Source organism: Dreissena polymorpha, chromosome 7 (genome assembly GCF_020536995.1).
Source record: "Dreissena polymorpha isolate Duluth1 chromosome 7, UMN_Dpol_1.0, whole genome shotgun sequence".
In the NCBI taxonomy this organism is placed as follows: Eukaryota; Metazoa; Mollusca; class Bivalvia; order Myida; family Dreissenidae; genus Dreissena; species Dreissena polymorpha.
In genome coordinates, this window is record NC_068361.1 from 46006353 (window position 1) to 46019282 (window position 12930).

The 12930-nt window shown below is 33.0% G+C and overlaps 1 protein-coding gene across 4 annotated transcripts in view; it reads right to left on the bottom strand.

Annotated features, from left to right (window-relative positions):
- Window positions 1–12930, bottom strand: part of LOC127839209 (GATOR complex protein MIOS-like) — a 47599-nt gene that overhangs the window by 28040 nt on the left and 6629 nt on the right. For all 4 annotated transcript variants that reach the window (XR_008030222.1, XR_008030223.1, XR_008030224.1 and 1 more), the window contains exons 7-15: window positions 11578–11731; window positions 10802–10903; window positions 7740–7834; window positions 6630–6671; window positions 6205–6260; window positions 4755–4873; window positions 4299–4417; window positions 2750–2875; window positions 1039–1114 (exon numbers count right to left, since the gene is read on the bottom strand). Coding sequence is in view for 1 of the 4 variants with exons in the window: in XM_052367482.1 (XP_052223442.1) it covers window positions 1039–1114; window positions 2750–2875; window positions 4299–4417; window positions 4755–4873; window positions 6205–6260; window positions 6630–6671; window positions 7740–7834; window positions 10802–10903; window positions 11578–11731 (889 nt within the window). In the remaining 3 variants the exon portion in view is untranslated. The remainder of the gene's footprint in view (window positions 1–1038; window positions 1115–2749; window positions 2876–4298; window positions 4418–4754; window positions 4874–6204; window positions 6261–6629; window positions 6672–7739; window positions 7835–10801; window positions 10904–11577; window positions 11732–12930) is intronic.

The window sequence follows — 12930 nt, forward strand, 5'->3', positions numbered from 1 at the left end:
AGGTTATTGAACATCTAAGTAAGGTTATTGAACACCTAAGTAAGATTATTGAACATCTTAGTAAGGTTATTGAGCATCTTAGTAAGGTTATTGAACATCTTAGTAAGGTTATTGAACACCTAAGTAAGATTATTGAACATCTTAGTAAGGTTATTGAGCATCTTAGTAAGGTTATTGAACATCTTAGTAAGGTTATTGAACACCTAAGTAAGGTTATTGAACTTCTTAGTAAGGTTATTGAACACCTAAGTAAGGTTATTGAACATCTTAGTAAGGTTTTTGAACATCTTAGTAAGGTTATTGAATATCTGAATAAGGTTATTAAACAACTAAGTAAGGTTATTGAACATCTTAGAAAGGTTATTGAACATTTAAGTAAGGTCATTGAACACCTAAGTAAGGTTATTTAAAATCTTAGTAAGGTTATTGAATATATTAGTAAGGTTATTGAACATCTTATTAAGGTTATTGGACATCCTAGTAAGGTTATTGAAATCTTAGTAAGGTTATTGAACAACTAAGTAAGGTTATTGAACTTCTTAGTAAGGTTATTGAACAACTAAGTAAGGTAATTGAACTTCTAAGTAAGGTTATTGAACAACTAAGTAAGGTTATTGAACATCTTAGTAAGGTTATTGAACATCTTTGTAAAGTTATTGAACTTCTAAGTAAGGTTGTTGAACATTTAAAAAATTGATTGAATATCTAAGTATAGTTATTAAGACAATCAAGTTCAATTCCTGGATTAAACCTTGCCTTGGTTTTTTAACAATTCTCAAGTCTGTAAGCTTATTATTTTCCAGTGAAACATGCATTGCTTATTAAGTAATAAAGCCCAATACCATATTTCATATAACACAATTACATACATTTAAATTAATTATACACCTTTGTTTCAGCTTATCAGCTTTGAAACTGGAGCTTTTTATCCTTAAGAAAAGTCGAGAAATCCATAACAACATCTTGTAAAAACAGATCTTGAGAGCACTGCATGACTGGGAAAGGTGACAGAGACTTGATTGTAATTTCCAAGGATACGATCAAGCCAGTGCCAAAGCGCATGAAGATTGGGCTCATCTGCCACCACCACTGCATTCTTCCACAAGTTGTCCCTCTGAAAAGCAACAGCAAACATTCAGCAACAAGGGGATCTGTTTGTGGAAACACCTTAGGGGAGGAAAATATCTGCCCATCTATCACATGGTTTAAACAAAACACTTTTCGTTTTGCAACAGATCCTTTAAGTTACATGGTTGAAACAAAACTCTTCAGTTTGATACAGATCCTTTAAGTAACTATTTGCTGCAAAAAATCACACACTTTATCTCACTTAAATGTCTAGAAATGAAATTTTTGTTGTTTTCAGTAGAAAAACATGTTATATTATCAAATGAAAAGGAAACAAATTTATGTGTATTTGTGCAAATGTAAACGAACATTTTAAAGGGGCCTTTTCACGTTATGGTAAATTGACAAAATTAAAAAAAGTTGTTTCAGAGTCGCTAATTTTTGTTTTAGTTATGATATTTGTGAGGAAACAGTAATACTGAACATCTACCATTCTCTAAAATATCCATTATATGCATCTTTTGACAATTTAAAAACCTGAAAATTATAAAGCGTTGCAAAGCGAAACGATTGAATAATTTTGAGAGTTCTGTTGTTGTCGTTATATTTTGTGAAACGCGAGGATTTCTTATATAAAGTATCAAATACATCCGACATTGCATGAGCACATATGGCTGAGTGGTCTAAATGGGTAGTCTTTTATCCAGTGAACAGTGGTTTTAGCCCTGTTGAGGGTCCCTCTTTTTAATTGTATTCTTGATTTTCTACTGGAGCTTTTTAGATCCTATGTTTACATTTATCAATATAAATCTTTTAAAGACAAACTTCAATACATGCCAAAATCTGTGAAAAGATTGTTTGGGCAATTTCTCCATCCAAGGACCATTGGGCGAGGGCCATTCCAGGGGGGGGGGGGGGAAATACATGCAGAAAAACTTACTAGGGCAAACTAATGAATATGTTTCATAAACTTGAAATAATGAATTTCTAGTTACATGACATGTATATCCTTAATAAAAATAAAAAAGGCAATTTTTAAAAAGCATTTTCAATCTTGATTTATAGAAGTAAATTTAAATTTTAAAAAATCTGACTTTTTGTGAGCAATTTTTGTTTAAGAGGGATTTTTTTTCATTTAGAAGGAAAAGGAATATGCTGAGAAAAATGGAGCGAAATTTGGGTCTTTATTCTGACCAAAATATGCTCCAAATCCCCTTAACAGGATGATACACTTAAAACAAATGAATTTTCACAATTTCTCAGATTCAATTATGATTAGAGTTTATTCCATATTTACATTTAATTATTGATACAAACCTTTGTTACATTAAATTAATCAAACTATGTTTAGAGATACCAATAACAAAATAGCCAATGCCTACTAAAATTTCAAATTGGTTACTAACTACCGGTAGGCTACTAAATGTTTGTAAATTAATTTAAAACAAGCAAATTCTTTGAATTGATATCCCCCGAAAAAAAATAATTTTGAGATAGACTGACGGACTGACAACGCCAATTCTATATCCCTTGGACTTGGCAGGGGATAATAAAACAGATTTTAAAATAATCTGAGCTAACATTCTAAATAACAAGCATTTTGGCTACCAATTCAGATTTCTAAGTGCAAACCTAGCAAACATGTCAAACTTAAAAATCTTGTTCAAATGAGATGACTTACATGCAGTCCATATTCCTGCTTGGCACGTTGCTTGATGCGCACCGACATGTCTGCCTCAGCCTCATAAGTCTGAATGTTGATCTGACGACCGAAGATCCAGGCAGGGGTCATATTTGCATTTAAGCTCTGTAAATGAGCATAGCAATATTATAATGCCTCGTTTTGGGAAAAGTGGACCTAATGCATGTGCATAGTGTTGTCCCAGATCAGCCTGTGCAGTCTGCACAGGCTAATCAGGTACGTTACTTTCTGCCTAAACTTTTTTTTGAAGAAGACACTTCTTTTAAATAAACAAGGGATGTGTTTGTCACAAACACAATACCCCTACTGCGCCGCTTTGATTATTTTTATTTTTATTATATCCCTTTAAAAAAATTACTTCCCTTGTGAATGATCTGAACCTGCCAAATGATAAATAAAAATCATCTCCCTTTAAAGCTTGTTACTTCCCTTGGAATTATTTTTTTGACCTTTGACCTTGAAGGATTACATTGACCTTTCGCCACTCAAAATGTGCAGCTCCATAAGATACACATGCATGCCAAATATCAAGTTGCTATCTTGAATATTTAAAAAGTAATGGCCAATGTTAAAGTTTTCGGACAGACGGACAGACTGACGGACAGTTCAACTGCTGTATGCCACCTTACCGGGGGCATAAAAATACCATAAATGTGGAATGTGTTGTCCCTAATTAGCCTGTGTGGACTGCACAGGCTAATCTGGGCAACACTTTCCACACATACATTACGCCCAGTTTCAACAGAGCGAGCCTCAAGAGATTCCATTGTATCAAACATGCACTGTTCGTGAAATAAATTGAATCATTCATGGCCTAACATGGCATCTTTGTTTATGAATATTGGTTAAAGTTTACCATAGAAGCCAAAATGTGTACTACTGACAAGTATGTAAGATGTGTGAAAATATATCTTTCGATAATACAAGTCTGAATTATGAAAACATCCGAGAAACATGGTATTCCTAACAAGTGATTTGGGTGAAAATTTATGTTGATTACATGTGAACAGAGTGGAAAGAGTTGGTATGTCGGTCTATATGAGAAAAACAATCTTAAGAAAATAACGGTTGGTGTTGACAGCAAAATGTTTAATTCAAAAATTGAAAATAGCCACAATATTTGAATTTGATATATCAAGCTCTTCATCTCCTGCACTTCTTTAGCCAATTTAGCTCATGCATATGACACTCATTGCACACATGTTGCAAAATCAAATATTAGATAGGATACAAAGTTATAAGATTCAGTAGCCATGTTATATATGCGAACAACAATTTGAGTATCATAATTCAGCTTAATAAAAATGAATGCTTATTAAGGTTTCATTCATAGAAATATGCTGCGTTATTTATTATATAGTATATTATTCCAGAAGAACAAATGAATTTTTTATTTCACGTAAAAGTTTATAAAAGTTAACAATACAATTTTTAAAAGCCTCCATTAAATCTGTTTGTAAATCAAACATACCAATTCCGAATTTATTTCAATAAATTACACAAACAATGCAACAAATATAGAACTCACAATGGGCAGCTTATCAAATATGAAGTTATCGTTCACATGGCCTGTGGGTGTCAATGTGGATATTCGATTCTCGCATGTTGGATGCCACGCAAAGTAGTTCACTGCGTGCTGTCGGTTTGCTGGATAAAAACAGCCACAGATCATGCAGGAGATTGATGATCACATTCCTAGAGAACTTGTTAGTACATTAAAATGTGAAGTTGTTAAGTGTTACATGTTTTTTAATCTAGATTTGCCTTCAATTTTTCCAGGCTTGTTAATGCACACACCATTAGCACTTGTCTCTCCTACATAAGTTAAATTAATACTATTAAATATTTTATTTTGAAACATTTTCATTTTTTCTCAAGGCATTGTGAGCACACCTTTAGAATCGTCTCTTCTATGAACGCTAAAGTAATACTATTAAATACATTGATTATTATATTGACAACGACTCTATTTGAATCAACGTACGCTGCAGTGTTCGATCGAAGATAACGGGTTCAAGATCATCTGTCCCAGTCACGGAATGTCGGACGTCGTACAACTTTACTATGGTGCTCCCCTTGCAAAGTACAGCTAAGTCTCCGCTCCTGAAGTCAAAGGTCAGGCAAAACTAGGTCATACTGGTAATAAAACCATTCATGAGGTCATAGTTATGTTCGCAGTAAAGGACATATCCCTGCTCTGAATACCTAGGTCAAAGGTTACTGCTCCTTAAGACAAAGGTTAAAGGTCATACAAAACTGGGTTCAAAAAATCATCTGGTCATCTGAGGTCTCTATAGACTGGTTAGACTGTAACTCAAAATATAGACTGGTTAAACTGTAACTCAAAATATAGACTGATTAGACTGTAACTCAAAATGTAGACTGATTAGACTGTAACTCAAAATATAGACTGGTTAGACTGCAACTCAAAATATAGACTGGCTAAACTGTAACTAAAAATATAGACTGATTAGACTGTAACTCAAAATGTAGACTGATTAGACTGTAACTCAAAATATAGACTGGTCAGACTGTAACTCAAAATATAGACTGATTAGACTGTAACTAAAAATATTGCATGCCTTGCTTAGTACATCCAGATCAACGCTCCTGGGTAAACTATTTTAGGTCATTAAAAATTAGGTCAACACAATTATTAATTCCCATGATTCCATCGCATAAAGTTACTTAAAAGGTCAAAAAACTGACATGGTGACTCTTGAAATGAATTTGTCTTTATTCCAAAAAGATAAGTGGGATGATTCGCATTGATTTGTCTTTATTCCAAAAAGATAAGTGGGATGATTCACATTGATATGTCTTTATTCCAAAAAGATAAGTGGGATGATTCGCATTGATTTGTCTTTATTCCAAAAAGATAAGTGGGAGGATTCACATTGATTTGTCTTTATTCCAAAAAGATAAGTGGGATGATTCGCATTGATTTGTCTTTATTCCAAAAAGATAAGTGGGATGATTCACACTGATTTGTCTTTATTCCAAAAAGATAAGTGGGATGATTCACACTGATTTGTCTTTATTCCAAAAAGATAAGTGGGATGATTCACTTTGATTTTGATGGAAACTAAAAGGCCCATATAGAGCCTAGGTTACAACAACAGAAACAAATGATGTTCCTTTCATTGAAAGGCTCTAATTTTTAATACAAACTATTTCCATAAGTTGACTGAAATAACCCTTTACCAATCAGAAGCAATGGGAAAATGTCTATATACAAACAGCATAAAACGAGAACAGCCATCTAGTTCAGGTTTTATGCTGTTTGCTGCTCATCAGTATCTTACGGTTCGAAATAAAGCCTTTAAAACTTTAATCTTATAAAAAAAAGGTCCTGAAATTAATTTGATTTTCTAAGATACTACACAGGCGTCAAAGTACGTATCTGAGTGGCGATGGGAGAACTGGCACTGTACCTGGTCGGGCACCAGGCTATCTTCAACACCTCTCTCTCCGTCGGAATCCCGAGTATCTGAGACTGGTGAAGGACACAATATCTTGCCACGGGCCAATCAATGCTTCCTCAAATGTCAACAAATTTTAAAGATGATTAGTTTGTACAATATGTATATCATCCGACTCAAGGCCTGAATATCTTGCAATTGGCGAGTTACTCGCAGTCTGTTCAGGATTTACCCTGTTCAGGTTTCACTCTCATCAGTATCAAAGGGTTGAAAATGAAGCCTTTAAAACTTTTATCTAGTAAGAAAGGTCTTTAATTAAATTTAACTTTCTTAGGGACTAGAAATGTGTCAAAATACATAAGTGGTAAAGTTTTTAAAGGCTTTGTAAGGGAGTCAGCAATGGAAAACACATGTTAATTAATTTCAGTGAAGGATACTGGCTTTTCAAACTGTCTTACATCCCACACCGATACGTGGCTCTGAAAAGAGACGATTTCATCAGTTAAAATTTCTTTTCAACAGTTTATACACTTACAGAAATTCTAACTTCATTGTTAAAATGACTCAAAATAAATAAAAGAAACGAATGACAATGATTGTAAAAAACCAAACAACCTGTATGACAATTGCACAAATAATAATTAATTGATAGTCCGAAACATACAATTTGAAAATTTATAGTTTAAGTGAAAAAGCAAATAATTGTAGAAATGAAAATATCCTTCATTACAAAAGGTACATGAATTCCTATAGATTCGTCCCCATATTTAGAAAATTATTATGTATTTCTGATAAAACTTGAGTCATCTCTCAATTAAAAAATTCTATCACATAGATGTTTGTGTGTGGTTCAAAAGAATAAATTTCATATTTTGTTTTGGAAAAAAAAAGGCAAAAATTAAGCAAAATTTGCTGTACTTGATGTTCAAAATAAAGATTGAGCAGATTAATAGGAAAGAAATGAACAAAACAGGATTGCTTGGGTGCCCTCCTAGAATAGGCCTGTTACTTAGAATATATCCCATACATAAATCATTTTGCTTTTATTTTGTTGTAAAGACATAAACATTTCAATGAAATGTCTCACTTGTGTTTAATTTGCTTTCATTCAGTATAAAAAGTCAATTTAACTCTTTAGTGGCCAAATATACAGGAAGGGGCTAAATCAAGTATTGCTACATGTTGCGTTTGAACTGAGGAAGGCAAATGCATGGAGTTTACATTTTTAGAAATATTGATTTTTGATGTGTAAACTTTATTTTTCGAAATATTGATTTTTGATGTGTAAACTTTATTTTTAGAAATATTGATTTTTGATGTGTATACTTTATTTTTCGAAATATTGATTTTTGATGTGTAAACTTTATTTTATAGAAATATTGTACAAAATGTTCGTCGGTTTTGAGTGTAAAAAGGCTTTTAAAGTAAGCATCTTCCCAGAAAAAATCCAGTTTAGGCAGAAAGTAATGTCCCTGATTCGTCTGTGCAGACTGCATTAAGTCCGTTTTTCCAAGTACTCTGCTCATATGTTTCTATTTCTGTTTCACCTCTGAATAAGCTGCCACTCTGGACTCATGCAACGGATCGCTGCAGACGCCAAACACACTCTTGCTGTGGGTGATCAAATGGGCTCTAGAAGGCTCTGTATCCCACAAACAAAGAATTTTTTTAATTTTCATTTTTTATTAATAACAAACAGATAATTATATTCGATAAATTCATAACTTGTAGCCTGTTAATTTTAAACACTTTATTATTGTTTGACTGCATTAAAATCCTTTGGCTTATTAGAAACAATATTTGTGTAATCACTTGAATTTGTGGGGATACAAATTTAGCACAATTTCAATTGTGAACATATTGGAGGGTTTTTAATTCACCTAATTTCAATTTTGGGGGAAAATTAATGTAACAGAATATGCATTTTATTGATGGATATAAAGCCCAATCAGGCAAAAAGCCAGTGGAATTAAGAGCTTGTTTTATTGTACGAAAGGCTCTTGACACTTTCCCACTCAGAAGCAAAGTGAAATGGCTATGTGCAAACAGCATAAAACCAGAACAGCCTGCAAGTAACTCACAGTCTGTTCAGGTTTGATGCTGTTTGCTGCTCATCAGTATCTACAGGTAGGAGGTTGGAAATGAAGCCTTTACAATTTGAATCTAGTAAGAAAGGTCTTCAATTAAATGTAACTTCTAAGGGACTACAAATGCGTCAAAATACGTATCTAAGTGGTAAAGATTTAAATACGTATCTAAGTGGTAAAGATTTAAATACGTATCTAAGTGGAAAAGATTTAAATACGTATCTAAGTGGAAAAGATTTAAATACGTATCTAAGTGGAAAAGATTTAAATACGTATCTAAGTGGAAAAGATTTAAATACGTATCTAAGTGGAAAAGATTTAAATACGTATCTAAGTGGAAAAGATTTAAATACGTATCTAAGTGGAAAAGATTTAAATACGTATCTAAGTGGAAAAGATTTAAATACGTATCTAAGTGGAAAAGATTTAAATACGTATCTAAGTGGAAAAGATTTAAATACGTATCTAAGTGGAAAAGATTTAAATACGTATCTAAGTGATAAAGTTTTAATACATATCTAAGTGGTAAAGGGTTTAAGAGGTATCTAAGTGGTAAAGGTTAAATACGTATCTAGAAGTAAAGGGTTAAATATGTATCTAAGTGGTATAGGGTTAATTGGCAGGGATCCACGTCTGGACATATTTAACAGATCATTTAAATCACATCTTGTCAAACAGACACCTTTTTGTTTATTTAATAGTGTTTTAAAATTAGAATTCTTTATGCAACTTGTGAAAGCAGTATAAGCTGCATGCATACACTGCGTTATGCACTATGAAACTTTCATACAAAAGTAAAGATATAAATGTTCTTTAAGCTACAACCTTTTTATGTAAAGTACTTGAGTATTTGCTAGATCGGTAAAAACTTGCAAGGGTCTAAAGTTCGTTCAATGGAGGGAACTAGAGAAGCAATAAAATTGACCTTTGCAAAAATTAAAGATTTGAATTCACCAACATTTTAAGTCCAAATTATAGACTCAGACTTAAGAAAAGAATCAAAATATTGTGGTATCCATACTTTGTATCACAATACAATCACATTCAATATAAATTGAACTACACAAAGATCACTTTTCATTCATTAAACATGATTTTATTTCTCTGGAAAATCGATGTTTATATTTGGGAAATATAAGTCTGAGTCTATAATTAGACTTAAAATGCTGGTGAATATGAGCCCTGTGGGTGTCGTTCACCCTTTCCCACTAAGAGGCAAAGCGAAAATGGCTATGTGCAAACAGCATAAAACCAGAACAGCCTGCAACTAACTCGCAGGCTGTTCAGGATTTATGATGTTTGCTGCTCATCAGTATCCAAGGGTTGGAAATGAAGCCTTTACAATTTGAATCTAGTAAGAAAGGTCTTTAATTAAATGTAACTTTCTAAGGGACTACAAACACTTCAAAATACATATGTAAGTGGTAAAAATATGTATGTAAGTGGTAAAAATATGTATCTAAGTGGTAAAGGGTTAATTTAGATCTTAAGGATGTTCTCAGAGTGGGTTCAAACCCAGGGTATAAGGACTGCTAGACAGACATCTTATACAGTATGGCACAGAAACCATGTAGCCCATTAATCTGATTTTTCTTAAATAAAGACTCCTTAAAGCTTAGCATTAAACTGTTGTACCTGATAAAAAAACATGACACAGATATAACAGGTTCACACTTCATATGAAGCAATCTTTAAGGAAATGAATTTTCCCAACATGAAACTATTTGAGGTATAATTTCTACTCCTTATTTCTTCCTTTCTGAAAGTTGCGACTGCTCTACAAATACTTCTTAATTTATATTGAATTGCACCACAATGAAAACCTTGGGTGAAATCAGTATTGGTGTATTTTATTCCCATAAACTTAGGTGTTTACAATATCACTTCCCTGCTTAAAGGAACTACTGTAAGTCATTTAAAAAGGCTCCCAGAGAGGCACAACATTCATTAAAAATCAGAAATTCACAAAATTAACCATTACTTATATTAATTTATATTTCATAATAAGAAAAAAGGTAATGCATCCAGAGATAAAAAACTTTTTATAATATAGAGCTCATTTGTTTCGACATTTTTAAGCCTTTTTACATCATTATTGTGAGTATTCAAAATATCCTTACCTTATTGTTGACAAGGTTGTAAAATAAGCCTCATAGAGCAGTTTGTTAAAGCGTGGTCTACGATCATTTCTTAAAATGGATCCTTAGTCATGTTTTCTATAAACACTTAGGATCACTGAGTTTTTTTCCTACTTTCTGCTTATTTGTCCATTAAATAAATAATGTTATATAATTTTATATTTGATTAAATAACTTTAAGTGTTGGAGTAAAATGCAATAATGTTAACGACAAAAATTTACATAACAGTAGGAATCAGGTTGTCCATGGCAAGGTTACTTTAAAGGAAATTTATGTTTCTAGTGATACCTCGCTTATCCATGTGATTTTCATTCATCAGAATAAATATTATTTAAGATAGTTTGGTTATTATTCATCAATCGGGAAAACAAGGCCATATTTACCTCGTAAATCGTACACTCTGAGCTGTTTCCCATTCATGCCAGCCACAAACGTCCAGGTCTCTTTCTTGAACCAGGAAAATGATGATGTCATATCCCCAGCACCTGGTGTCATGTAAACATTGCGCAATCAATGGGAGGCAACTCATGGGAAAACCTGGCCTAATGCACTCAAAACTTGACAATAATATTGATTTTCAGAGTTAGATAGATGTTCATTTGGTTCATCGATTTCAGAAGGATTTTGTATAAGATTTTACGTGACAAAAAACACTATTTGAACGACACCGATTTAAAAGGTCTTGCTAACAGCCACAATCGATTTACTGACATTATCAGTTTGTCAGTTTAAAACTGAGGTTTGATGTCACTTGACATCAATTTCTTTGTGGAAACAAACCTAAACAATTATATTTAAATTGTTTTTTAATCAATATAAACTCAAAATGAAAACCAATGACAGAAAGTTTTGCAAACATGGAGCCAGCATTAATGTGTTTGAAGTTTTGCCTGAGCCCCAGGTCAGTGTCTTTCTCAAGTGGATTTATACTTATCAGTGACTATACACTGAAACAGAAAATACCTTCGAAGCAGAAGCATAGATTAGAAGTTTGCAATGACAAACTATTTATACACTCTTATTAGAGAAAACTCTGCCAATTAAAAGCCAAAATGATCTTTGTCAACAACATTCACCGCTTACAGCAGCCTGCGCAGGATGATGCTGTATGTACATGCATTTAGCCCAGTTTTTCCAAAATGTGACACATATACATTACCGATTTCCAGACACGGTTTGACAACAGATGCCTCGGCCATGCTGGAGCTGTATCTTCTATCTTGAAGGACTGACAGGTCGTTGTTTGTGCGCGCATTCACGTCCCATATATAGATGCAGCTTTCGTTGCGGGCCTTGTCAAGTCCTTCAGCTAACTGGCAGTGAAAAACTTCACATTTCAGGAGATTTTCAGAGGATTTAAGCTAGCAGTAGGACTGCATAATTGTAAATTAGAGAATCAATGTTTGCCAAAAATGAAAAATACAGATTAGGTTGTTGCTCCTTGCTTATCTAATAATATAGAGAATTGTTTTAAAGAATTATGAAATATGTTCTAAAATTTGGCTTTTCTTAAACATAATCATTTTCAACATACATCTTGCAAGATAAAAATTCTCAATATTCCTTGAAATTCCATTAAGCAATACAATTGTTTATATTCTTATATCCAATCATCATCATCATCATCATCATCATCATCATCATCATCATCATCATCATCATCATCATCATCATCATCATCATCCTCATCCTCATCATAGTAACAACATTTGGTTTAAACCTGTTTATTTTCGTTTGATTGCATTGAAAGCCTAAGGCTTATATGAAATGTCTTGAGTCCGTTTGCTGGGACAACAATCAGTACTTGGTGCGTTTGGGGGAGATATAAAGAACAGAGGCTCCCACAGTGGGGATTTACCCCGTAACCCCCTGTTCTTTAGGCGGATATCATATCCACTACGCAACGGCAACCTAACAACATTTTGTTTATTTACACGATGTTATTAGAGGTTTTAGTGGAGAGATCTGACATGTTTTTGTGCTTACTTTGGACATTCAGACAGAAAATGCACAAATGACGTTTACATAGAATACCTGGTAGAGGTTGAACACAGATATGTTTATTTAGTCTAAAGAATAACATGCTCCCCAGGCCAAGGTTTGGGGTTGAGGTTTATTAAGCCAAACTAAAAAATTCAACTGCATTCAAAATTAATCAAGTTTTTTCGATAAGTAAAAGTTGTGTTAATAAGTGATATTTTATATATTATAATGAATACAAAATATTTTTTTTTAACACAAAAGATTGCATCTTACATACAAATTTAGCTCTAAAACTATCTGTGCTTTCTAAATGAGTAGCAAGGAACATGACTTTATGAGTGAGTACAAAGTAACAAAGCTTTGTGAATGAGTAAAAAGTAACAAAGCTTTGTGAATGAGTACCAAGTAACTGAGCTTTGTGAATGAGTACCAAGTAACAAAGCTTTGTGAATGAGTACCAAGTAACTGAGCTTTGTGAATGAGTACCAAGTAACAAAGCTTTGTGAATGAGTACCAAGTAACTGAGCTT